General features: G+C 36.7%; 3 protein-coding genes across 4 annotated transcripts in view; 1 reads left to right on the top strand and 2 right to left on the bottom strand.

Moving 5' to 3' along the window:
• Positions 1–9,336, top strand: part of LOC121430904 — a 38,081-nt gene extending 28,745 nt beyond the window's left edge. For both annotated transcript variants that reach the window (XM_041628334.1, XM_041628335.1), the window contains exons 4-7: positions 1,314–2,023; positions 4,144–4,369; positions 6,979–7,122; positions 8,033–9,336. In XM_041628334.1, coding sequence (XP_041484268.1) covers positions 1,314–2,023; positions 4,144–4,369; positions 6,979–7,122; positions 8,033–8,190 — 1,238 coding nt within the window. In that variant the 3' untranslated portion in view covers positions 8,191–9,336. The remainder of the gene's footprint in view (positions 1–1,313; positions 2,024–4,143; positions 4,370–6,978; positions 7,123–8,032) is intronic.
• Positions 9,337–10,456: 1,120 nt separating this feature from the next.
• LOC121431164 (ATP synthase subunit C lysine N-methyltransferase-like) lies at positions 10,457–13,774 on the bottom strand. Its single transcript, XM_041628670.1, has 3 exons — positions 13,338–13,774; positions 11,886–12,074; positions 10,457–11,136 (listed from the first exon to the last, which is right to left on the bottom strand). The coding sequence occupies exons 1-3, from the start codon at positions 13,662–13,664 to the stop codon at positions 10,942–10,944; spliced, it is 711 nt and encodes a 236-aa protein (XP_041484604.1). The 5' UTR covers positions 13,665–13,774; the 3' UTR covers positions 10,457–10,941.
• A 5,800-nt stretch (positions 13,775–19,574) lies between these two features.
• Positions 19,575–27,445, bottom strand: LOC121431437. The gene is made up of 6 exons (XM_041629005.1): positions 27,352–27,445; positions 24,821–25,048; positions 23,935–24,168; positions 21,294–21,407; positions 20,728–20,895; positions 19,575–19,886 (listed from the first exon to the last, which is right to left on the bottom strand). Exons 1-6 carry the CDS (start codon positions 27,437–27,439, stop codon positions 19,576–19,578), a joined length of 1,143 nt encoding a protein of 380 aa, XP_041484939.1. The 5' UTR covers positions 27,440–27,445; the 3' UTR covers position 19,575.
• Positions 27,446–27,900: the final 455 nt, after the last annotated feature.

The raw sequence follows: 27,900 nt of genomic DNA, 5'->3' as shown, positions 1-27,900 counted from the left end.
CGTGAATTTACCTATAGTAGCTAAAATGACCCTATTCACATGGCATTTGACATTCATTATGTTGGCAACATTTTCTGCTGTATCTTGGTGTCCCTTGCTTGACCTCAAGAGTCTTTCAGCTCAAAACAAATGTCCAAAGAGGGTCAAGGGATCCTGTCTGAAATGATTCTAGTTGTGTATAGTTCCAGACAAGGGGAAACATGAAAAAGGGGTTTTCTTAAGTATTTATCTATATATATTTTACATAACCAGGAGCGCGTTGGAGAAAGATTTGCAATCAATCGCAACTCTAAAAATCACGCGCAACTTGATTTTTAACCAATGAACAGCGCGCATTTGGGACGTGCAAGTGATTTTTTTTGGCTTACGTTGAAACGCAACTCTTTCTGCAACGGGCCCCAGAATTCTATAAGTATTTTTTATGAAAGTTTATGTAACCCGAAAAATTCTCACACGGCCAACACAGTTGTTTTAGATTTTGAAAAAGGATAAAAGTAGGGGAAAGTGAGAGTTTTGGGGAAAAGATTCTCGGGCGGGCCGAGTGCAGACATAGGAGCTGCTAAGTCCGTCATTTTCGACAACGATATCGTGACTTGTTTCTTCTCATCGATTGAACACAATTAATCCAGCAGGAAAGAGTCAACAGCAACACAACTGTGTTAAGCGTTTTTATTCCTGTGCTTCGTTTCTCCTAATTAAGCCAAAGCAGACCTCATCAGGGGAAACACAAAGCAAGACGGATGTCTATAGGCGCGGTGGATGCTTCCCATCCACAATTCCAGTCTTTGTCACATCAGTCGTATCGCTTGCGTTCAACTGGGGCCTCCGCCTATTATAGGCTACTAAAAACGGGATTCTGTACAAAATGTAGGTCATTATTATTACATTTTCTCAATTTTGTCACACCTTTTACAATTCCAGGGGGGGGGGGTGCTGCCGAGCTTCTCAGGCCATAGTTGACTACACATTAATTCGCGAGCGAGCAAATTGTCAGTAGTTGGAAGATTGAATGGTATCCAAAATGCCTAAATTTATTCTGAAGTCGAAAACAGTCAAGATTTGTTTACATTTACTCACTGGTTAGATTGGAGATGGGAAAGTGATAATCATGATCACAAATTATCAGGAAAAGTCCTCGGGCGCCTGATGAAATGACTCATTGGCTATTACAGAACGAGGAAATTTCTATTAGAATCAACAATTTTGAGAATACTGTAGCATAACCATCAACAATATTATGCTACCAAAGCGTGAAAACAATAGGCTAGTTTGTTATAAGATTGAATTTCGTTATTTTCAATATTCATTTTCAGCAATGCTGGCCGGTGCTCCACTCATCGGTGTGTGCATAAACGCTCTCGGATGGCGATTCAGTTATGCAATGTTTTCAGGCATCACATTCATTATATGTCTTCCTATGTGCTACTTTTACAAGAAGCCCCATGCCTGCCATAGCAGCATAAATGAGGACGTGGTAAAATACGGACAGTGCACGTCAGATTTCGAAGGAAGAGCTACAAAGGAGATGGAACACAAGGGGATGCGTTATGACCTCAAAACATGCAGTGCTTTGACCGATTCAGAAAAAGATGGATTTATATCAGAGTGTGAACGCGAGGTAGACAGTCGGCTACTGAAATCAAGGATCCAGGACAAGAAGCTTGCTGAACGAGCTGATGTGGATAAGACGTCATCTGGGTCAGGAATCAAGTCCGATAAACATCCAATGCAGGAACACCACATAGACTTGACTTATGAATCTCAATCAAGTTGTAACCGCGATGCGTTTGTTCCCAGCGGCAAACCGCCACGCCCACAACAGAAGGCCGCTTCCGGTGCGGACATCGGGGTCGAAGAAAAGGATCGGAGCATGACGGAGATCAGTGAAAGCGTTGTTAACATTGTAGATGATGGTGGTTGCTTGGGAAGAATGTGTGGCTTTGCTAAAGTTCCAGGGTTGTGGATGGCCGCCTTTGGAACGATGACAACGACGGCAGCATCAGTTTTTAACGTCATCAACTTGGTAGGTTTAAGCTTTATTCGAATGTGAACGGTCATCACCCAAACGGTCGTTCACAGCAAAAACTGTGGTGCTAACCGGTGTACATATAGGACCACACCAGTTATTTTACACAGGTGTTAAATTGGTGGTGTTAATTTTACACCTACAGGTGTTATTACAACACCTTTGGTTGTTACATTTACACTCTTTGGTGTTGTGTTAAATCTTTAGGGTGTAATTTTAACACCTCAGGGTGTGGTCCTCTGTTAACACCATTTGGTGTCAGTTTTAACACCACAATTTTTACAGTGTTCCATGTAGTCAATTATACCGTGTTTACACAGTGACACGGCTCGGGGGTTCGACACGCGAGCCGTGCTCAACACGGCAATTTTATGCTGTGTAAACGCGATCAGTGTGATCCGCGAGCCGTGTCGAACACGGCTTTTTCGATCCGCCAAAATCGTGTAAACAGAAAGCCGTGTCGAACTCTCTTGACCTAGGTCACTGCGCGCGCTTTCACTTTTGGCATTGTTGTTGTTCGCACGGACAAGACTCGATTCCGGCGGTGAATTTCCCGCGTTTAATTTGCGACGTCATAATTTTTCTTTCGTTCGAGACCCGCGAGCCGTGTTGAACTCGCCTTTTTATATGTACGTATAAACGCGATCTCTGATCCCTTCTTCGCAGTGTTCAACCCGGCTCGCGGATTCAACACGCGAGCCGAGTCAATGTGTAAACACGGTGGAAGGGAGTTTTCGCTCATATAGAGGATTCAAGAATAGAGTATAATCGTCAAACCCTTGTCATGACAAAGAACATAGAATTTATAGCCTGTCGAATATTACAGGAAAAAAATTTGCCGAAAAATCTTCCTCTTTTCTTGAATCTCTGTCTTTTTCAGTAATATAGGGAATAAAATAGACCCGGAAGGAGATATGAAGGGACCAATTCTGGCTTATATCTTTCTCACTGTCACACTGGATCTTTTTCTTCTTTTTTTTTATGTCAGAACACTATTGTATAAAAGTTACTATTATATTAACTTTGCCATCCAATGACAATTACTACCATGGTATACGCTGATCAACATCCAATCAAAGTCATGGACTCCATGCAAGAGACCAATACACGGCAAATTTACCATTATGGTAACTTTTTTGCAACGCGACCCTGGTCATTTATGACCCAGAATCCCTTGAGGGAATTTGATTAAATGCGTATTTCCTATGGCCCTCTAGCCGGAGGAGGGCAAGTTGCACCCCCGAACACCCTAACTCGCGCAGTATCCCCCACTTTCAGAAGGTGCTGACGACGCCTACGTATACTCACAACCCCCTCGAGGGTTGGTGATGGAGATGTTGGTGCTCTTCAACATGTCAACCTGTGTAGATTATATGTCTGCGTCAGGTAGATTCTAAGTTACAGATTTCTGTCTCTAGTAACTCTTATAACCATCATTCATATTGCAAGCATGAAATCTTTGCATAAGAACAATCATTGCCGTTGGTATTCGAAATGTCCAAAATTGTTGTTACTTTGCCTTTATGGCAACTGCTACGGTAAACTTGATTATGATTGGCTGCTGAGTCACGTTACCTTTGTAGTTGCCGGTGGCATGTTACAACAGTTGCAAACCCTTTTATATGAAACGGGCCCCTGATAGCCAGTTATCAGGTCTGACAACTTACTTGGTCATGATTGGCAGAGAAGCAAATATATGTCTTATGGCCCCGTTGCAAAAAAAATAACCAATATGGTTACTTTGCCATCCATTAGTAACTACGGTGGTAACGATGTTCAACAGCAAATCATAATCGAGGATTTCAGGAAAAATTACTATTGGATGGCAAAGTCACCGTAATGGTAACTTTTATGCAGCGGGGCCATGCATGCATATGGTACCCGTGGGATAAACCGACGATGTCGGACAAACCTGACCTGACAAGCTATTTTCATATAACGCTCCCCGAGGAAGTACACCAATTGGATTTTATACTTCATTTGTTTTTAACTTTCTTTTTAGGCTTCCCGTACGGCGTTAAGGTCAGGTTAAACCACAAATCCAAGCAATCATTTTCTGATTAGTAGAAAATAAATCTTGATACTGAGACTAATATTGTTATATGTATTTTGCACAGGTGAGCTACATGCAACTAATTGGCTTACGCGAAAGAACATCATTCTTACTTGTCATGGGATTAGGTCTAGCAGAAATGTTGGCAAGAATATTCTATTTTCTGGTCGGCTCTAGTTTACCAGTATCAGGAATGACCACCATGTCTGCTGTGAACCTAGCCGGGGCTGGACTGTCAGCCTGTCTTGCTCTACTCCCGAAAATGGAAACTATCATTGCTTATGTCATTGGTAGGTCATTCGAAGTAGTAAATTAATGTAAATATTAAATTCCTGCTTTAAAGCATCAATATCAATAATTCTAAAGGCACGTTGTGTCCAAAGAAAATAAATGCCCATGCCGTAGGCCTTGCCCTATAACTCTTCTGAAATTGGTCAACATCCGGGTCAACAGAGCCGTGTACATTGTGACATCGGCAACTGAGCACAGTCCTAGTAGATAAGAGCAGTGGCGTAGCTACGGGAGGCCGGGGGGGCACGTGCCCCCCCAGAAAAAAATTGGCAGAGCAAAAAAAAAGAAAGAAAAAGGGAGAAAGAAGAACAAAAAAGGAAAAGAAGACAGACAGAAGAAAAAAAGGAGGAAAATAAGAGGAGGAAGACTTGCAATCAAAAAAGAAATCTTTCATGTTACTACATAAAATTTTTGCTTGCGCTTCGTTTTGAATTCAATATACATAACATATTTTAGCTCGGACATCGAGCTTTAATTATTTTTTTCATTTACAAATTTAAGTGGTCTGTAAAATGTCAGTTTTATGGTCTACATATCAGCATTTTAAGCTCACGCTGCGTGGTCATATTGTTTGATTTGCCAAGTTCATATTGTTTACGTGTATTCCATAATGTTCCATTAAACATATGTATTCAGAATGCCCAGATTGATTCTAGGTCTACATCTAAAACATGCGCGAAAGCCTGCATGTTCTTTATTTAAAATGTACTTACATTATCCAGTTTCACATCAGAATATCAATAATAGTCTGCTCATGCTCCACGATCGCATTATTATAATGATACCCAATTGATTATGTCCTATTTATGATTTACAAAATATGAATAGAGTGTCCCGCTTTCAGGTCAAAAATCTCAATTTTCTTCCTCTCGCGCTTTGCGCTCGCATCAATTGTTTAGTTACATACCTATCATTTATTAATACAAAAATTAGAATGACCAATTGTCAGGTCGGAATGTCAAAAAAAATTTGCTCGTGCTTCGTGCTTGCTTTATTAAAATATAGTGGCGTTCGCAGTAACCATCTAGTTAAATACGAATCTTGTTCAGGATCACACATAACATTGCCCAGAAAATTAAATTTTCAGAAAAAAATAAATGAAAGTAAAAAAAAAAAAAATCGCTCGAGCTTCAAAAGGCCCATGAAATTACTTCATGTTTATGTTGTTTTATAAGAATAAAAGTAAGAAGTGACTGATCTGGGAAAATATAGGTGAAGATAATTTAGGGCCCCGTCCCCTATTGCCGAAAGTCGGATCCGCCCTTGTGACACATACACTCAGACCGGAAAAATGGCTGGTGCCCCGCCTGAAAAAGCAAGGACCCCCCCGGGAAAAAATCCTAGCTACGCCACTGGATGAGAGCGCCAACTAACGTTGAAACATGGGAAGATGCCAATCAAAGATTGCTAGGTTTTATCGTGAAACTGCATTTCTAACTTGACGGCAGGGTGACCAGACGTCCCGTATTTCCCGGGATTGTCCCGTATTTTGCTCCTTTGTCCCGGCGTCCCGACATACCCTTCCCGGGACGCCTATTTGTCCCGTATTTAAGAATATTGAACAATAGTTAATACATTTAAAAGTGATGAATTAAAGCAGAGATAACAATGAAACTAATTTGGAGATGTAATCGGTGGAACAAATTATTGAGTTTTCATAACTAGATCTTGTTGTTTCAGCTTTCGTTTTGAGTCTTGTTGTGTATGATGCCGCTCTGTTTCATCTAAATTTCAAGTTTGACAATTGTTTCACTTTGAAATTTTATTATCTTAAATATTTTAGTTTTTCAAAATTCTAAAAATATATTAAAAAACACCAAATATCATTATGATATTTGTTAGATGACTTGATTTTTTGTTTGCTTGAAGTTTGAACTTTTTTCCTCTTTCTTTTTTGTTTCATTCTTTGTTCATCTTTATATCCTTCCTGCTTGCCCTTTTTGTTCCATCTATCTTTATTTCCGATCTTTTTTTCTCTCTGTATACTTTCCTGGTCACCCTGCTTGACGGGCCAAGTATCAAACTGATGAAATGAAATGCAGGTATATGAAAAATGTGTACATAATCCATTTATTGGTAAAAGACACATAAATGAGAAAAAAAATATATTAAAATGTTTCTATGTTTATCATACTGAAATTGCATTGAAATGGATTGAGTTGAAAGAAACATTGATATGACAGTTTCTATGTGAATCAAATTATTCGATTTTGTATCTATATCACTTATTCTTAATCAGAATAATTATGCTTGATTGATATCGTTTTGCATCATACAAAATTACAATAAAAGGTAAGTGAGAAATTAATTTCTAAATTCTAATTTTGTGGTAAGTTTTGACTTCCTTTTTATACAGAAGCGTGTGTTTCATACTTGATGCACAAGTAAAATTATTAAGTATTTCCCTGGAGAATAGCGATTTGTGGAATCTATAGTACGTCGCTGTAAGGAAAATCAGTTATTCTTTTGGTCAGTCATTTACTAATGAGTTTCACCCATTATCTATTAAACTATCAGATCCATATGACATCAGCGGTAACTTTTAAATCAACGAGAGTAAATGTATAGGAAATTCTATTTTAAAAAATCCAATTATTGTATTTTTCAGTTGCTGGTATGGCCCGTGGTATATTCTACACAATAAATCTGCCATCGTGTTTTGAATTATTTACTGGATTAGAGAGCGCTGTCGTCATCACTTTTATGATGGTAGGAAACGGTATTGGTGGATTGCTATCGTCAACATGTGGAGGTAAGGTATCTTTGCATTCAAACACTTTGAGTACTTATCATCATCATCTTCACTGTTATTTCAACAGGCGTACAGATGGGGGGAGTCTGGGGCCATGTTCTTTCGAAAACTGGTGATATATTCTGTTTTCTGAATATTATCTCCAAAATCTATCACAAAATTTGATCTTTGTATTAAAGAGGTCAAAATTTTTGCTCGCTCGTAAGATTTTTTTAAATGTTTGTTCCGTATATGCCTTGTCTTTCTCCCAAAAAGGTTTAATAATAATAATAGCTGGATTTATAAAGCACTTTTTGCCTGAGGATACAAAGCACTGCTATTATTACCCCGGCTTTAGCTCGAGCTACAATCACCGGCACTCAGTGCAAGCAAGGAATTACTCCTGCCGGGTACCCATTCACCTCACCTGGGTCGGGTGCAGCACAAGTGTGGATAAATTTCTTGCTGAAGGAAAACACGCCATGGTTGGGATTTGAACCCACAACCCTCTGTTTCAAAGGCGAGATTCAGAACCACTAGACCACGACGCACCCACTAGGTTAATTATGCCACAAGTTATTTCCTGCATACACCTGTGTTTGTTAACAATATATTAGATACAAAGATATACAACCAAACACCATTTTCCTAACCAGATAAATCTGAGATATTTTGGTTAATGATTGATTTAAACAAACAATAAGTTGTGATGCGATTGATATTTGCTTTATCAAACGTGACTTTTTTCATTCACATATTTTGCCAGACTTAAACTTATAGCTTGTTTGTGCTAATGGATTCTACATGTAAAAAAGGGTGGTTAAACCGTTAAGCCATTGCTCTTTCTTCTTCCTTCTCTCCCTTTCCCCCTCACTCCCTCTCTCCATCACCCCCCCCCCTTCTCTCTCTATCACTCTCTCTCACCATACAGGTTTAAGTTTTGATCTAACAGGTTCATACAGTGCAGCCTTCTTCACCTGTGCGGGTCTATATTTCACATCTTTCCTCATCTTTGGGAGTCTTCGACTGTGGCCAAGAACATTGGCTCCAAACAACGTTCCTCTTCAGGACTCACAGCATTCCATCTAAATTAAAAAGTCCAAGTCTATACGAAACAGCAGAATAATTTCAAACCCATATGAGGTCGCATGGTTTGGATCTCGTCGGGAGAGGGGGAGTGGGTTAAAACAGTGAAGTAGCTTTCCAATTGGTCTAAACCACTTCATCTACTCTCTGTTTCCTCTCATCCTTTACGGTTTAATCCCCTTTCTCCTATCAACCATTTGGTCTAATTGCTAGTTTGCCCAGTTACAATATTAAACCTAATTGCCAGTTTATGTAATATTCATGGGCAGAGCTACCAACCTCAATAGGGAAAGAATATTATTCATAATTTCTTTTTTATCCAATTTTCAAACCCCAAATCCTGTTTTTTGTTGAAATTTTGAAAAACATACCAAAAATCACAATTTTTGCAAGTTTTGAATTTCCTATTTTTCAGGGAATATCCTACTTGGTTTCTTTTTCCTCTTAAAAATACTACAGGATAAAATCCTACTAATTGGCAGCTCTGTATGGGGCATTGGAATAAACTTGCAATCAATTGCAAGTCAACTATCGGTCCCTATATCAATCATAAGTTTTTAAATTAAGTACGAATTTGCAATTGATTTCTCATCTGCTTCTTGAAATAAGCAGGGTAACCCGATTTTCTAAAGTTTAAATTGATCAATCAATTGTAGAATTGCAACAAAATGTTTGCAATTGAATGCAAATATTTTCAAGCAATGCCCCATTAGGCTTTAAGGTGAAAGGAACGTCTGAACCAAAATATTATTTGACAAAGTACAAAATACGATCTAGACCAACTGAGCATTTGACGATTTGATAATTAGACTAAGTGGGTATCAGACCAAGTGTTGTGAAGATCAAATGGCACTGTGGCTTTGTCTTAGAATAATGACAAAGTAGACCAACTGCTACAGATTGACTGAATATAAACCAAACCATAGAGGGGGTAAAACCAAACTGAGAAGAAGGGGAAGTAAATCGCTTCATAAATATTTAAAAACTTTCTTTGTAAAGTCATACAAATGGTACTGACTGGGCTCATATTTGGGAAGGATATGTTGAAACTTGTGTCTGTGTGTGATGCCTTCATCAATGCCAGTTTAGCCCTTGTTGAATGTTTTCTGTAATTACTTAATAGTTACCCAAGTGGGCTTCCAAACTATACTTGCCAAAAGACAGTGTAAATGCGAAATATTAGTGTTATCATTATTATTGACCAAAATATAGATTGTTGTATTTTATAAGACCTATAGGCTATATTCCTGAAAAAAATGCATTATATACATGTATATCTTCTATAAACATGCAATATTCTGGGTTGTTCTTTTCTGTGGGGAATAAGGTTTATTATACTTTTAAATAAAATATAAAATTATAATAATAAAGATTGATTTATCAAGCACATAATAGAAAGCTCTCTCTATGCACTAAATATATCTGTTTTGGGGCTTTATTTGTACAGGGCCAAGGCTAAAGCAGCTTCATCATGCTGTCATCAATTTTTGAAGAATATGTTCAAATGAATAAATTGTTATCACTACATTTAAAAAAAAATTGCAATACTGGTAAAGCAATAAATAATGAATCAATCGATTGATCATGAATTGCATGTCTATTACTGTAAGCAAACAATAATCATTAAGAGAAGGTAGCAGTAATGATAAAGGACATGATGAATGACTTGTGTTAGGTTTTTGTATTTCGGTAATAATAAATTTATCCCCTTTAATTTATTGCTTTTGTCATGTTTATCACTTCTTATCTGTTGCTAAGCTGTATTTTTTCTAATGTTAACTAATAATGTGTATGCTGCTTTTTTATTTTTTCCTTATTTCTTTTTATTTTTAAATTACTTGCATTGTTTATTTGTGATTTGTTACACAAAGTCATGAAAAACCCAACAAAAACTTTTAATAAAACAAAATGTTTTCAAATGATTTTTTTTGCTTGTCAATTGTACTTTTCTGGGGGAAAGATATGACCATTGTCTCAGTGATGCCTTCATTTATAAATTTTCAAATGAATTGGCAAAAGAAATTCGGACAATTTTTTTCCCTCGGTCAACCTTTCCTGAATTCCTGGATAAGCTATATGGCTGACGAACAATTCCTTTATTTTTTGGCATCAGATATTTTATGAAGACCCCCCCCCAACTTCACAATGGTCAAAATGATATGATATTTTGAACTCTTTGAACTTCTTGTCTGAGTATATATTTTTTTTGTATAGGTCTTTCTGCCCCAAACCCACTTTCTCTCATCATGGAAACAGCAATTAAATGTACGAATAAGAACCAGTTCTATTATTTCCAATATATTTATTCATAATACATATATTTGATCTGCCACTCTCATTGAAAATTTGTTACTATAAGAAGTTTTATGAAATGTGCAACAAGAAAGGGTCACCACTCGTGCGTAACGCCACTCTGAACTGAAACACTCCACAAAAATAATTTCAATCATCATCTGTAGTTAACACTTGATCCATTATCCAAGCCCAGTAGATCCCTTGACTGCGTTTCATGATTGTGTCATAAAGTCTCCAGCTCGACGCCACCATTACGGAAGGCAAAGCTGGTCATCTTGGATTCGGTTTAGATGCACAAAACACTGCTTATTGGTCCAATTGCATACATACGCATTGAAATTGGGCATGGAAAGCATTTGTCTCTTCACAGATGACTATTTGTCCAACTTAGCCTTCCATAGAGATGGCATCGAGGGGTCATCAACCAATTACTCTCAAGATTAATTAGTACCCGTGGATTCATGATACCTCGCTGGATGACACCTCCGTTCTTACACCAGTCACATTTTTACTAGACGCCCTGTACAGCCATACCTCATCCACTCCTGTACCTTCGCATAAATGGGGCTCCCAGTCAGGGATAGGAAAACGGCAAGCAACAACCAAGGCAGAAGGCTTCATCTCAGATGAAATCTTGCTTTCCAGGGCAGCCATCTGTTAATGAGAGGGGAGAAAGTTGGTTGAAATTCCCTGAACAATACAGAAGCCATGCAAAGGTTTGCATCGTATTGTTGATTTATAAGTTGTATTTGTACATTACGGTTTGGACAGGCTATAGTTTTCAATATAGGCCAACATGATCAATTAGGGGCTAGTTACAAAATAATGTGCATTTTCTTGACCTTATCATCATGAAATTGACTAAATTTAATTTGAAAAAAAGAAAAAAAATGAAGAGCAAAACTACATGGGGGGGGGGGGTGCAATTGAAACAGTACAATCGCTGTATATTCTTCATTGAATATCACATACACAAGGTAGTGTTCTGTTTCTTGCTGATACAGTACATTAGATAATAGCTTGTTCCAAATGTGGACAAACTACCCAATTTAACTGTGATGGAAATAAGAGTAAACAAGCAGCATTACCCTAGGCCTAGCAATTAGACAAGAACCCGTGTCTGATATGATCAGAAACCAAGCGACTTGTAAAATGAGAAAACTAGTAATCGCTCAAACCTGGGTGAACGTGCCAGCCATAAACTAGGCGCGTTCACTAGATCAACACTGGTCTTTTGTCTCAGTAACAAGGTCTTATCAAAAGGCTAGCATTACTCGTAAATATGATTGACGCAATCACACATGCATGCGTTCACTAAACATAGTGAAGCATGAGCAATTAAACTTCTTGACTGCATTGCCTGAATTCAGCCATGGTTTCAATTTACCGGTACATCTACTTACCATTTGTGATACTCCGAATATAACAATGACATCAAACTTGCTAAGGTCAACATTCCAAAGATTGGTCCGATGAAACGAGGTTCTTTGTTTCATTCCTGCTTGACGAGAAGCCAGTCTTGAATACCAGACAAGCCATGGATTGAGTTCATATCCAACACCGCGGTACCCTTGTTTCGCTCCTTCTATTACCTACATGATTGATTTCAAAACAAGAGTAGTGCATAACAAAAAGATGAGAACTGTACGATAAGAAGCTAGATGAGTAAGAATGGTTAAGGATTCAGAATACAGTACACAAAATACACACCATGAAAAATGTTCACTTTAGTGAAAAAAATAAAGTTTCAGATTTCACTTAAGCAGTCAAATTATCTTAAAAAGAAATCTATAAAGTTCGATTTTTCAATAAACAAATTGCAATATTGACAAAATTGTTCGTATTTCCATCATTTAAAAAATAGAATATAGGATTGCAAGAAATAGAAAAATTTTGCTTTTTAAAAAAACAGTTCACCCTTCCTGTCTCTACAAAAAGCAAATAAGGTCCAAGAGGTCTCTTTCCACTTTGAAATTGTTAATTAATGTTTTCCTGAAGAGAAAACCATTGTCATATGTAATACCATTAATAAGAGAAATAGCTCTTCTGATTTGTGTGCGATTTCTTTGAAGTGTCAAATGCTTTTCTTATAATTCCTGCCAAAGCCAAAGGCTTTTTTTTCTAAAAATTCCCCTATATACCCTCCAAATGGCAAAGTGAGCATTGCTAAATTTCATCTTCTAGTTCTACTTTCATGTCCGATTCTATGTCGATTTAATACAGGGAAAGTCTGCCCTGACATGTCTGATATCTTTATCAAGGCATAATGGCATTAAAGAGAAATTCCAGTAGTTGCAGTAAACACTGATTTCATGAGAAAGTCTGTAAAACCAGGCTTAATTGGAATGTCAGTATATCATCGAGGATCTAGACCTGGTACAGTTACATAAACTGAACTTTGTGAAATCTTGAAATATATTCTGAAAAATGTTAACACTGGGTTAAGATCACCAATACAGATAAGCGCACGTGGAACAGTGTATTGCTCTGAGTCTGAGACTCTGAGTGAATGTCGGCCCGACGCTTGACCCGAATCCTGTGCTTATTTGCTGATTTCTCAGAAAATACACAATTTCTTCCAGAATCCTTTGGCACATATTTTTATTAATACAAACAGACACTTTGGCAGTCATTTCATTGGATTCTGTACGAACTCATTTTGTTATCGTTTACCACAACACAAATCCACCCTTCGCACTCTCACTGTCTTACTCTTACTCTTTAGAGTTAGAAAAGTCTTATTAAAATTGTGATGTCACTATGGCACCTTCAATTTCAAATTCAATAAATGTACCGTACACATTTCAGATCATGATCCTTCGCAATAAAATTGTGTAAACTGATCATAAACTCACGATTCTGCCATCTCCACTTCCTAGGTCCACGAGGATCTTTCTCACTTCAGTCCCACGTACTGCATTCAATGTTTGTTTAGTAGAAGTGGAGGCCGCGGCACGCTTGAGGACCGAAAACACATTGTCAACTTGCGCCGTCGTGGCGGGGACGTAAGGCAAGCAAACCCGGCGAAAGGCTGGAAGAACGAATGGAGTAGCAACGGCATACAGGCCTCCAACTACTGCCCCTGTTACGCCAAGAATTACGAGTCCTTTCCTCCATCTTCTATCTTGTCTAGATCTTACGTCAGGCACACCACTCTGCTTTAGTTCTCCTACATTTTCCATAAAATTAAAGGTTAAAATGATCGCCCCAGTTCAAACGGATCGGTAGGTACTTATCATGAGGCGAATTTCACAGGACACTATGTGCAACACTACGTCACTGTACTCTCAGTGACGGCTCGCCGATGAATATTCATTAGATCGTTAGTTCTTTTTTTTTCACTCACCTTTCCACTCTTCCACCCCTCTTTTATCTCTCTCTTTTTATCTTTCTCTCTTTTCTCTTACACTCTAAAAGATATTGGGTAATAATGCTTCATGAGGGCAATTATGTGTCCACCAACATTGGGTATTTCTTTTGGGCATTTTTATTCATCCAATGTGCTGAAAATTTTGCCCATTCTAAAGTAATTGCTGCCTATTTTTATTAACCTTACTGATATATACCGAATCGGGTAAAATACTGCGCCAAGTTGGTTGGACACATAATTACCCTCGTGCAGGTTTAGTGTAGTCTCTCCTTCAAATTATTTTAAGCTGGCAGAACATTCGTAACTATATGATATCACAAGAATTTGTCTTACCTACTATATTTATTTTGATTTATATTTAACTTACATATATATGTGAAAAGAGAGACAACAACCAAACTATTGTATCCATCGTCTGTTTTCCTTGTCTATCATCTGATCTGAATGATGATGAATCGTATCTGTTTCATGTTTGTTTTAATCCATTTCCCGAGCATTTCGATGGAAATTCATAAATAATCTTGCATTACAGATTTCTGTTATCAAAGCTTGTAAGATAAATATCCAAATGGCGTATGGCCGAGAGAGGGTGCTAGATATGTTGAAATTTTCACTGATCTTGATCAACGGATGAATACATGTAAAGCATGGCATTACTGTAAGAATAGAATGTGAGATGATAATCCACTATTCTTAAAATAGTTGGGCAAACAATTTCCAACTGTTAACCAACACTGGGCAACATATTGTCCACATAACCCTCAGTTAAAATCCGAGTCCCGAGTTTGGTAATTAAAAACTAATAAGTGGGCAATAAATTTGCTCAATATCGGATAATAATTGCCAAGAATATCTATTTTACAAACATTCATTACCCAACACATTGGGCAGCATATCGCCCGACATTGTGTGTTTATAGTTCACATAAAATATGATTATGAAACTTTACCCAAACTGTAGACAAGTTTTGAATTAAGTCACAATTCGTTAGGCTTCCCAAATGCAATACTTCTGATTTTGACAACTAGTCGGATTAGCTATATATAGGGTTTCCAAGATTTGTCTTTTGTGTGATGGTGTGTGTGTGTGAGGGAAGGTGTGTGTGTAACTAAATAAAAAAAAGTGTAAGGGTGTGTGTGTGTGAAGTATGTGTATGAGAACGAGTATGAGAGAAGAAAATGATTTGGGAGCTTCTTTTTTTTATGTGTATTACCCACAAATAACAAAATTCCATAGTGAGATTTGTTATAACGAGAGATACTAATGCTCGAACAATGAAATCGAATAGGTCTAAGTCTGATGCCTTATAATAGATGGCACGAACAGAGAAATGGTCTTATTAGGCACCACTATGAATTCTTTTATTTTTAATCCTCCCGAAATATAACACGTACAAGCAATGAAAAAAAAATGAGAAAGTGTTATTTATCAGGTCAAGTTGGCTTCACCATATAATATTATTTTTAAAACATCATTGTACACTTGCCTCCCTTCCTCTCAAGTTGACTGCTCCATATTGTTTTTTCCTAAACATCAAAGTACACTTGCCTCAGTTGGCTTCAATTTGTCTTATATTCTACACTTTTCATTCCTTTTTAAAAACATCATTGTATACTTGCCTCACCTCTTCTCAAGTTGGCTTCACCATAATATTCATTCTTTTTTTTAAACATCATTGTACACTTACCTCCTAGATCAAGTTGGCTTTACAATAATTTGTATTTTATTCTACACTTATCGTTCTTTTTTTTCGATTGTACGTACACTAATTGCGGCATGCCTTGCCTCACCTCCTCTCAAAATGGGTTCACCATAATACTTAAAAAAAATAAACATTATTGTACACTTGCCTCAACCCCTCTCAAGTTGGCTTCATTCTTTTTTAAAACATCCCATACACAATCATGTCTCACCTCCTCTAAAGTTGGCTTCACCATAATATTCATTATTTTTTCTAAACATCATTGTACACTTGCGCCTCGATCACCTCGTTCAATTGGCTTTACATAATTTATATTTTATCTCTAAAACCAACCATTTTTTTAAATATAACCTTTATTCAAAACAAATCAAAGGGAAGTTACAAACAATGAAAATAAGTCTTTTTTTGACGAAGTACAGGACTAATAAAAGAATTACAGATACACAATACCATATCACGATCAGATTTACATAAAACGATTTTGAGTGCAATAAAAAGTTTTGTGAATGAGATATTGCATTATTGGCATATAATTTACTTATTTACAAAAATCATCTATATCCAAAAGACTAGATGAGCTGACAAGATCGATAGCATGGAGTATTCTATATGGATGAGAAGGGGAAATGTAAAGATAAGGAAATAGAGGGAGAGAGAGAGAGGTGGAAAAAGAGAGGAAGAGGGGGCGGGGGGGAGAGCGAGAGAGAGGGGGGGGGGGAGTTATGAGGATAACGAGGGTTCACAATAAAGGAAATTTCAAGTACACTGTACACGCATTATAGGTCTGTATGAAGAATGATGGAAAATAGACAATTGATACAATAGTTCCATTATTTGTCTCTTTATCAATATTTACGTATAATATCAACCTTGGAAGTAAATAGAAATGTATATTGTGAATGATTTATCAATAATTGAAAACAAATCTCATTACTAGCCATATATAGAAGAGCGGTATAGTGAGAGTGACAATTAAAGCGCTGGTCAAAACGCCTCATTCTCATTTGCAAATGAGTTTTAGAGTATTGTTCTCATCTGCATTTATGCATTGTTGAACATGAACCTTGATCACAATAAGGTAAAACGAATATATAAGCTACGAACGAAGATGATTCAATTTCGGATTACGGCTATTTACAAAAACATATAAATTACAACGTATTCAACTTTATGTTATCATGCAGCTCTGTATAATTAGTGATAACGACAAATACAAGTGTGTCTGCTACTATAACTGTAATTGATGAATATCAACTAAATTTCGATAGACTCTTAGTCTGATATAATGTTCTATGGATGCAAATTCACAACTCTGCCAACATGGCCATAAAAAACGGGACAGTTTTGAAAAGTCTATCAAAATTTTGTTTCAAACTATGCTGTCGATATTTTGATGTTAAAAGATGCTCTAATGTCTTATATTTCAAATGCCATTATAGTAGAAATCGAGTTTCGTTCATGCTTGAGCGAACATGAAATGTTTTTGTCAGGGGTCCAAAAAAGGCTTGCGCCAAATGGCATAAAATATGAATCATCAGACTTCTTGCGAATTGCTTATTCTTTGTTCTGTTGGAAATATATCTGTATCTAATCAGCAAACCTCCTTTTAATCTTGTCATTATCTTTGCCATAATTTCAATTCTATTCATTTTGAAATCTATTCATTTACTTGAATTGTTCTTTTTTTCATAAGTAAAAGCTAGAAAAATTGTTGACCCAAGTATGGGGATTCGCATTATTAAGAAGAGAGCTTGTTATTTAATCAAATATTTTTATTATGTGCTGCAAAGTCAATGGTGCCTTTGAAAGACATAAATCCTTCAGTTGGAATTAATATTGTCCTGTGAGCACACAACTTAACTTTTTCAAGGAATCAATGTCCCCCTGACAACAGGATTCATGTCTTTCAAAGGCACCATAACCTTTGTTGCACATAATAATAGGATGTAAATAAATTACAAGCTTTCCCCATTAATAATGGAAATCTCCTTGCTTTTAGGTTGATATTTTTTTTCTTAATTATGAAATAATATTCAATGCTAACAGATAACATATTTAAATGAAACAAGCTGGTTTGCGAACCATGAGCTTCGCCTGATTTCGCGATAATTAAAATATGCAATATAACCTTTTGACCCTTAGATGACCTTTGACTCCATCATTTCCCCATCAAGTTGAATAAAAACTAGAAAGAAGTCTGATAATCATTATTTTCTTCTTTTATGCCATTTTGGCGCAAACCCCTTTTGATCCCCTGACAAAAACGTTTTGTGCTCGCTCAAGCATGAACGAAACTCATTTGTAAATGGCATTTGAAAGATAAGACATCAGAGTATCTATCAACATCAAAATATAGACATAATAATTTGAAATAAAATTTTGATAGACTGTCCCGTTTTTTTAATACTTTTTATACGCACTGTATAGTCTGACAGTATATTTCAAGGTTAAAGCTCTGATGTGAACCCAAGCAATGAACCTATTTGTTTCGGGGGGGGGGGGGAGGGGGAGTGATCTATTGTTTCATCCCCCTCCCCAACCTGAATGATGACAAGGCATTTGCTCTATCGACAATTGCTCGGGGCTTCCTCTAAGATAGGGTTAGGGTAGCAGTGGGGTTTTATGTTAGTATAGGGTTGGGTGGGTTTAGGATAGGGCATGATGTTAAATCCAGGATAAAGTTTGTCATTCCTTTAGTGTATGCATGGACCTATACGTAAGTTAATGGTGTACGGAATTAATAGCGGAGCAATACAATTTCGGCGGAGCAAATGTCTTAGAACTGCTTGAATAGTAGGAGGGTTTAATAAGAGGGGGGGGGGGATAAAAATAAGAAATTGAGGTGAAAAAAATAAAAGCTTAGTCTTACGCTCGCAATAACATGACCAGAAAAACGACGTGCATTGGAAAATGGCACTATTTCAAGGATATCCTACCATTTTCAGCAGTGCCGGACTACTATAGGTATCGGAACAATATTGAAGTTAGGGTGACTCTGCGAAAGATCATTAAGATGTTTTTTTAACGTTTTTTATACGCTTACCGACAGAGAATAGCACCCCCATCGCCATCAACTAAGTGTAGATTCAAGCATTAACAACTGATCAAGAACAGTGTTAGCATATGCATTCCTATTATAAGCATATTCTTATATAATCATGATTATTTAGGCTACTATTATGTGTCTATAATTATTGCTTGCAACTTTTTTTTAACGAAATAGAAAAAGTGGCTATCATAGTCTTATCATTCGGAGGCACGACAGGTTCAGCAAAATTGTAACAGCATGTATTTTCACTGTCCCTGAATAGAAAGCATTCCTATTGATTTTCATAACTGTACAGAAATATAAAACCCTTTTTCCCTGTATAATACACCATGTTCCATGGTTCTAAATACAAATAATAGCATAATGTGTGTGATGAATTTCTGCATCGTTTTAGTTTCAATGATGGATATATTTTGACTTTTAAGTTCAGTATTTTTGATAAAACAATGGATGGATGGAAATGGGATTGAATTCTTTCTGACAAAATAAGAAAGAAAAAATAAGTAAAGAGATCGTTCACAAGCAAATTCAATGTGAAAATATTTCAACCTGCAAGCACACTTTATTTTTCATAAACAGTAGACGATGCCTTTCCAACTTTATTGTTATTGCAAATATAATTATGTAATCATGAAAAAAAACCCACATATTTACAGGGGTTTTCGCAAAAAATACTACATAAAACAGTAAACTATCTCAATTTGTTGAAACGGGTACTGTTTAAAAAAAATGCAAAAATGACAATTTTTAAACTAAAATGCTTCCCCGACTTTTAAATTTTAACTCTTTTCAAAGCGAAAGAGAAATGAATGAATAAGAAGTGTGTTGTTAATTATTTATACTCCGTTACTGATTACATATTGCCAAAATAGTAACAAAGATAAATGATGTACTAAACTTTATTTCTCAATATTCTAATTCCCTTTATCAAAGAATCATAATTATGTCTGCATGTATGGTTGGCTTATTTATCTAGACCGGGTCTGGTAAGCTTGGGCAGAACGTCGGGAATCTCCAATAACCATCTGATCCGAAACCAGTCCAAATTCCTACATAAGAGACTTGAAGCGGTTGTCGCTGGGAATCCCGGGTCGCCATTACTACCTCACCGTTATCATACTGACTTAGCTGAATATGTCCATTGGCGAACGATAGCCGGTAATGATCGAATTCTGGTATTTGGGAGAGACTAACATTATAGGTTGGAGGATATAATATGTCCCTGCTAACGGGATTGGTACCTCGTATGATTCGTCCACCGGTATTCCTCCACCCACCGATAGCTGCATAATAGAAAAGAGTTACTGAGTCACAAGATTGCGTCGATTTACATGATATAAAAAACCTAGTTTATTTGAAGTATAGAAAGCTGGCAAAGCCCCGAATATCATCAAATCGGTTTGAAATAAGGCTATCGCATTTTCAAGTCATATAGGCGGATCGGGGGAGGGGGGTTATACTAATTTTCAGCTCGCATTGTTCTTTATTGAAAATAAATTGCTTAAAATGTCCAGCTTTCAGATCGAAATGTCAAAAATGTTCAGCTCAGGGGCGCTCCGCTCTTGCATCATTAAAGGAATTAAGTTACCCATCCTCAGATTCATTGTTACAAGAAGTACAGGTGGGTGTTTCATAAAGCTGTTCGTAAGATAAAAATGACTTTACGCACGACTGGTGATCCTTTCTTATGCTGTGTGATATCCCTTTGTAATTGATTTAGGACCTAAGAACATGTTCCAGTTGTGCGTAAAGTTGTGCGTAAAGTTGTGCGTAACTTTACGAACAGCTTTATGAAACACGCACCAGGTAGGACTACCCCATATCATAAACACAAACAAAAAGCAAAACAGCTAAGCAGCCGATCAAGAGAAAAGTTGATGAAAATACTGTTCCAGCTCCACCTATTGGTGAAAGCTAATTTCGTCCTTGCTGATTTTATTCACTTCAGGCGTGTATCATACTCTATCGTTTCAACACTGCATGTAATGTGTATTTATGTATTATACGTTTTTTTTTAATTTTCTCGCTAGGGGGGTCCCAATTTTTTTTCTTTCGGGATGGGGCAATTTTTTTCCCGCCCACCTGAAGTCGCAGGTCTCTACCAAGCTATGCAATATGACTTACTCAATTCGTATTTCTCGTTGGTTGTGTTACCCGGGAATAGGCCTATGTGTGCATCATTGTCTGCGCTAACCATAAAGTCAAATGATGTCACATTGGCAGGGATCCAGAAGTTTGGAAAAGTATAAGTTCTTCTAAAGGCCACGTCGGGTGTGTAAAGTGTAGAACATTCTGTTGAAATATGAGTTATGAAAATTATGATGATTCACAGCATTGTTTGATGTAGCACCACTATCTGTTTAGATGTGTTCCTAGTCGCATACTGCTAACAATGCTATCAGCAGTATTCGAATATTCATATTTTTATAGTGAAAAAAGGTGCACCTTTTTAAGATAAAAAAAAATGGATGAGAAAGAAGAGCGGTAGGGAATATTTCATTTTTTTCATTTATTTTTTAATAATCCTATAAAATAGCTTCAAGGTTTCGTTTTCGATGATATCAATGTGGACAATTCAAGGCATGTAGAACGCTTATACATCGTAAGTTATCTTTATTTCCGACTGATCATGAGTGCAAGTTATAATCGAAACAAGATTTACTATCCATTGCATTATATCTCCTACTTACCGCATAATGTTCCGTAGAACTCCCGTGAGCATTCACATTCAAAAGCTTGCTGTGAGTTTGTGCCAAGAATTGGTTTGCAAGTTCCTTCGTTTAGACAAGGATTCGATTGGCAAACTATGAAAGAACGAATAAGAGTAAAGAGGATAAGAAGACCATCCCCCAAACAAGATGACAATCAATGTATTTGTCAATAGCGAAAGAAGAGTCTCGCGTGTTCAGAATCCTTCCCACGGAGATGGGGGTACACGGGGAGGGGTCAAGTATACATTAAGTATCTAATCAAGGCCAGCGGAAGAGCGAAGCGATAGGGTTGATTCATTGGTGATTTTCAGAATTTGAAATAAAATTCGATTATCTTACTGACTGTACTCAATTGCCATCATGATCTGCGCATATTTTACACTCTGAGCGCTGACGTCACAATGGATGAACTGGTGATTAATCAGCTGTAGGTATGTGAACTGATTTTTCTCCTTATCTGCATAGCTGCAGATCCGATGAGTAATTTTATGAAACTAATAAACTGGAATTATTCCACGGACCATTTCTTTTAATCATCTTCAATTTCAAAATATTTATCTCTGTAGTGCTGCAAAGTGTGACGGATATGACTCGAGTTTGAATAAATGGTAGAGCGGTTCAGGATTTGTCCTCACGTAGTGCAAAGCTTTTGGTGCGTTTTGGGGGTGTTTTGAGAAGCACATTTGCTCAAATAAGAGTGCTGATAGTTTGAAAACGAGCATATGAACCCATATCTTTTTAATGTAGGTATACCTTCCTCTACAACTTTGCAAAGTTTGGTGAAAATGTCAAGGTTTTGAATAAATTGTAGCATTTATTTTACTTCTTAAGATTGTTATTGAAATTTGATTTTTTTTTAAGTTTGAGTATTTGTTATTTTTCCGCAATTTCTAAGGAACTGAGAGTGATGTTAGACTTGATTAAGCAAACGATTGAAAGCAATACAAATAGATTATCCATCTTAAAGGAAAGTCCACTCCAACAAAAGCTTGATTTAAATAAAAAGAGAAAAAATCAACAAGCACAACACTGAAAATTTCATCAAAATCGGATGTAAAATAAGAAAGTTATGGCATTTTGAAGTTTCGCTTCATTTCACAAAACAGTGATATGCACACCTCGGTCGGTATGCAAATGAGGAACTGGTGACATCACTCACTCACTATTTCTTTTGTATTTTATCATATGAAATATGAAATATTTTGATTTTCTCGTCATTGTCATGTGAAATGTGAAGTTTCATTCCTCCCTGAACACGTGGAATTCCATTATTTTAACGTTCTGTGCTTCAGACAAGGAGGTCCTAATCGTCAAATTCGTAAAAAATGAAATATTGTTTAATTCAAACAATAAAAACAAAAGAAATAGTGAGTGATTGAGTGACATCATCGACTCTCTCGTTTGGATGTAACTGGCTCGTTCATATAACTATTTTGTTAAAAATAAGCGAAACTTTGAAATGTCATAACTTTTTTTTTATTTTACATCAGATTTTGATGAAATTTTCAGCATTGTGCTTGTCTGATTTTTCTCTATTGATTCAAATCAACATTTTTCTGAGGTGGACATGACCTTTAAAGACATAATTACTAATCATATTGCAAAATTTAATGAAATTTTCATTGATTTTGACTGAGTAATAGAGCTTTAAACTCATTTGTGTGATCTCGTGATCTCTACAAATGCCAAATTCTTTTTAATGCGCAATTTATAAGAACATCCATTTGGTTAAACTTTGAAGCTCTTTAGCAAAAACATCAAGCACTTAGACCCATGTTAATTTTTGCATATTTGGAATATTCAAATGTTAAAGTATCTATGGGCAAAGTATGATGAAAATGACATGGATTTTTAATGCTTGGGAGCAAAACTACGAAATCATGCACATTTTAGACGGTATAATATTAGACTTTTGCACGTTTTCGTTGCATTTTTAGGCGATTTTCATGCCAACTGGCATCACTTTGGACACTTATAGTTAAAAAACGAGCACGTGGACCCCATATTTTTAACTTCCCTGCACCTTCGATATGCAATTCTCTATAATTAATCCGATTTGATGAAAACTACATGGATTCTGAAAAAAGTGCAGCTTAAAGAATACTTTTTTAATTTTTGAGTAGATTCACGTCTTTGAAGATTTGTTTTTTCCCAGTTTCTGCATTATTCTTGCCAAGTGAGGGCACTGCTGACTCTAAATAGATATCCTGTTACCCATTAAAATACTTTCTATTAGTTTGGTATACATTTTGTTATATATCTTGAAATTTTGATGAAGTTTGATGGGTATCCACTGAGTAAAGATGATTCAAACTCATTTGATGAATTCATGAGGTCTAAGAGAGGCATAATTCTCTTGATTGCGCAAGTTTTCATATCATTCAAATACGGGTACTTTGAAGACCCGTAGAAAAAAAATAAGCACATGAACCTATTTTTTTTTGCATTTTTATAATGCATAGATACCAAAGTAACTCTCTACAAAATTTGGTTAAAATGACATGCACTTCATTTTAACTGTAGAGTGAAGAAAAAATAGGCAACGATTATTAATCGGGTAGAAACATAGATTGAAAAACGAACACCCCTGTCATCAAATGGAACATAAATTGTTCGTTACCCTGTTGAGGAGGCGTTGTCGTGGGTAGGGTTGACCATGGTGACGTTGTGGCCTTTGTCCGGGGAGTTGTTGGCAAAGACCCGGTGGTTGTGGGGGCAGCGGTGCTGGTTATTGAAATGATGTAGCTGGTAAGAGTGGTGGTGTTGACGTCTTTGTTGTCAGCATTCGGGTGGCACCGATATCCCGTCATCGTTTCTTCGCACCAGCCTTGTGTACATGGGTCGTTCTTACAGTCTCCAAATTGTGTAAATAATGATACAAAACATTTTTTCCCATGAAAACAGATGTTGTCATCTTGCATCAAATAAAAAAAATCTAATATTATGTCATCCAGGACAATGGGCCCAGGAAAATGAAATAACGGGTCTCTATACGGGTTACAGAAATGATCATCATTATGATGTTAAAAGTTCCAACAATTTATTTCATTTTTCACATCATTGTAATCGGCGTTGGACCACGTGCAACTCTCTCAAATCAAGGGGTTTACTCACCAGCCCCCTTTTGAATGCACCCCAGCATGCAACAACACCAAACACACCCTCATGTAATGGGTTGGACCAATGTTACATTACACTCCCTCCAACCAAGTGGTAACACCCATTCGTCCTTTATATCCACAGTCATAACCATGATACACCCTGCCACACCATCGTATATTGCTTTTACTTCTGCCATTTTTACCGATGCAATTTTTACCTCTTCCATTTTTACCTCTTCCATTTTTACCTCTTCCATTTTTACCTCTGCCATTTTTACCTTTTGCCATTTTTACCTTTGCCATTTTTACCTGCACCATCCCCAACTCCCCTCTCTCAACCACTCACCCATCCCACACACACACACACACCCATGCGCGCACAAACACCAGTGATGTATGACGTACCGGGAAGGCGACAGATTCTGTTTCCGAAGAGTATTCCAAGCTCCTTCTTCCTTCTACATTGGGTCACGTGAGGAACTTGGATGATCTTTGGGATGGTTTGAACCGCTAACCCACCATCCATTATCGTCTGACACGGGGTGAACATGGGCAAAGTGTAGTTGAGGCCATGACCATCGCTACAGCAGTTGTGTTCTTCACTTCTAAGACACGAGTCCGCATAGGCCCCAGCTTAGCAGGTCATAATGAGGGAATGAAATTATATTTGGGACATAACGAAGATGTTTGAGAATAACAATTTCAGAAAAATAGAAAAAGAGAAGTAAAGGAATTTATTTCTGAAAATAGGTTTGGTTTAGTCAAATCTAAAAGATGCATGTGCATGTTTATCTTCCAAAGACTTCTAAAAATGTTGTCAGGAATGTAAGTTCTGCAAATAAAATGAAATGTAGTGTTGTCAGGATTCGAAACCAAACAATGAATGAAACAAACATCAAAATGTCAACACAAATTTAGATAATAAGAGTCATTATAAGATTAAAAATATTATGTATTGCTAATGGAATAACCAGCTGTTTATGTTATTGTGCATAATATCGGACTCCTTCATAGGTAAGTGTCGATAGGAGAATCTTATCATATTTTCCCCCCATAAGTGCCATTTAATCTGACCTGTTAGCTCAGCGTTCCAACAATATCAAGCTTTATACTCATTAAAAAAATATAGGCTACAAAACATGTACAGTAGTGCTCATAAGTTAGTTAACTCGACCATAAAATGCACTCCTTCATGCTAAGTGTTAATGATCAGAGACAACATCACCAGTTCAATACAACGTTCGGCGAGCCCTGAGAAACAAACTGCATTCATTAAATATTTTATCACCTGACTGTACAATCAAATACAAAACAGCAGAACTTGAACACTATAAATATATTAATTTTCTTGTGGGGCTCACTAACCCTTGAACACCACTGTTATATCAATTAGAAAGCTCTTTGAAGGTAATTTTGTGAAGTGTAGACTATAACGGTTTCTTAAGCCCGGCGCACTATGCAATTCGTTGCGTTCCGAATTTCAAAGAAATAATTGTAATAACATTTGATATGAACATAGTGGTTGGACTATACACTGAAATCGAAATTCAGTCTTGTTCGACCCTCTCTGTAGGAATCAAAGCAAATTCAAATCTTAATCGTAATGACGTCACCATCGACAGCGACTTAAAGCCATTGGCGGCGGAAGCCCCCAAAATTAGAGGTCTACCTGAAATTTTGTGATGGACACATGTCAAAAAATTTGACAAGAAAAAAAAGGTCATCAACCTAAGTTTTAGGGGGGGGGACGGAGACATTTTAAGGGGGGTCCACCAGAATTTAGGGGGGGGGGAGACGCAGGAAAAAAAACTGACAAGCAAAAAAAAAATAATAATCAACTAAAAATGTAGGGGATCTGTCCCCCCGTCCCCCCCCCCCCCCGCTTCCGCCGCCTATATATGCTTAAAGCCGATTTGGACTTTACTTCGACCACAAGGCTTGCAGCATAGCAAATTTACGAGTTAATTGATATTCCTAATATGCCGAACTTCAAATGAAATTATTTGACTTTTTAAAACTTTCACATTTAATGCAAAATGCGATGTTTTAATTTTTTTCTCATAATCATACTTGTTTGAAGAGGAACTAACATTGAGATTGTTGAGTGCTAAGTGACTATTATCTATTTTTCTTTGTTTTCTTAAGACAGGGTGGTTTCTTCAGTACATAAAAAAGCTGTTTACCCGACTGACATAATTGCTCGTGATGTTGCTATAGTATCCTCTCGATAATGTAAAATAAACCTGAACATGTGAAAGGTCGTTTCATATTTCATAATCTGTTGCATAATATAGAGGCCTTAAGGGAAAAAACGACGCACAAATTAAAGGTCGAATCCACCCCAGAAAAATGTTGATTCGAATAAATAGAGAAAAATCAAACAAGGATAATGCTGAAAATCTTATCAAAATCGAATGTAAAATAAGAAAGCTATGACATTTTAAAATTTCGCTAAATTTCACAAAACAGTTATGCACAACTTAGTGACGTGTAAATGAGAGAGTCGATTATGTCTATCACTCATTATTATATTTATTGTTTGAACTATACAATATTTCAAATTTTTTACCAATTTGACATCAAGGACCAACTTAACTGAATTGTAAAATAGTATAACAATTGTAATGCCACATGTTCAGGGAGGAAAAAAAAACTTTGTTTCACAGGAAAATGAGGAGAAAATTGTAATTTATTTCATATTTCATATAAAATACAAAAGAAACAGTAAGTGATGTCATGAGTCCCCTTATTTGCATATCGACCAGGATGTGCATATCACCGTTTTGTGAAAATAAGCGAAATCTAAAAAATGTCATAAATTTCTTATTTTACATCCGATTTTAATGAAATTTTCAGAGCTAGGGTTGTTCGATTTTTCTGTTTTTATTCAAGTCAACTTTTTTTAATCGGTGAAAATCTCCATTATGTGTACTTACCTGATATCAACAGCACGTACAGAGCAACCAGACTCATCGGTATCTTCTGTAGTGATGCATAACACTCGAACCTATACATCGCCGACATGATCAAACCCCTGTAAATTGTTAAGAACGAAGAAATTAATCGGTAGTTTGTCAAGGGCGGCTCCGGGTTATTTTGATAGGGGAAAAGACGACCTTAAAATGGCACTGAGTATGTTATCAATTGAATATTATTTATAAGGGTATTATGAAAATTATACAGTGCAGATCTGTCCTATTGATCGTCCTTCGTAAATCATTTTCTCAACCCGCTTTTCACTATTTGAAAAATCAGAGAGGTGATCGGCCCTTTTCCATGTGGCACTGCCCCTTTCCTTGAAATAATTTACTCATGCCACTATAAATGAATGGATTACATCATGGGATATAATACAACCCGGGGGGGGGGGGGGCAGTCATATGTGTTGCTGTACACATGCGAGACCATTTTTTTCCAAAAAAAAAAACCCTAAACGAGTATTTCTCTGTGTGTAAAATAACCCTCTATTCAAGTTTTCGTTGGCT

The sequence above is a fragment of the Lytechinus variegatus genome, chromosome 17, assembly GCF_018143015.1.
Source record: "Lytechinus variegatus isolate NC3 chromosome 17, Lvar_3.0, whole genome shotgun sequence".
Lineage (NCBI taxonomy): Eukaryota > Metazoa > Echinodermata > Echinoidea > Temnopleuroida > Toxopneustidae > Lytechinus > Lytechinus variegatus.
Note: the sequence above shows the minus strand (reverse complement) of the source record. Positions and strands in the feature narration are given on the sequence as shown.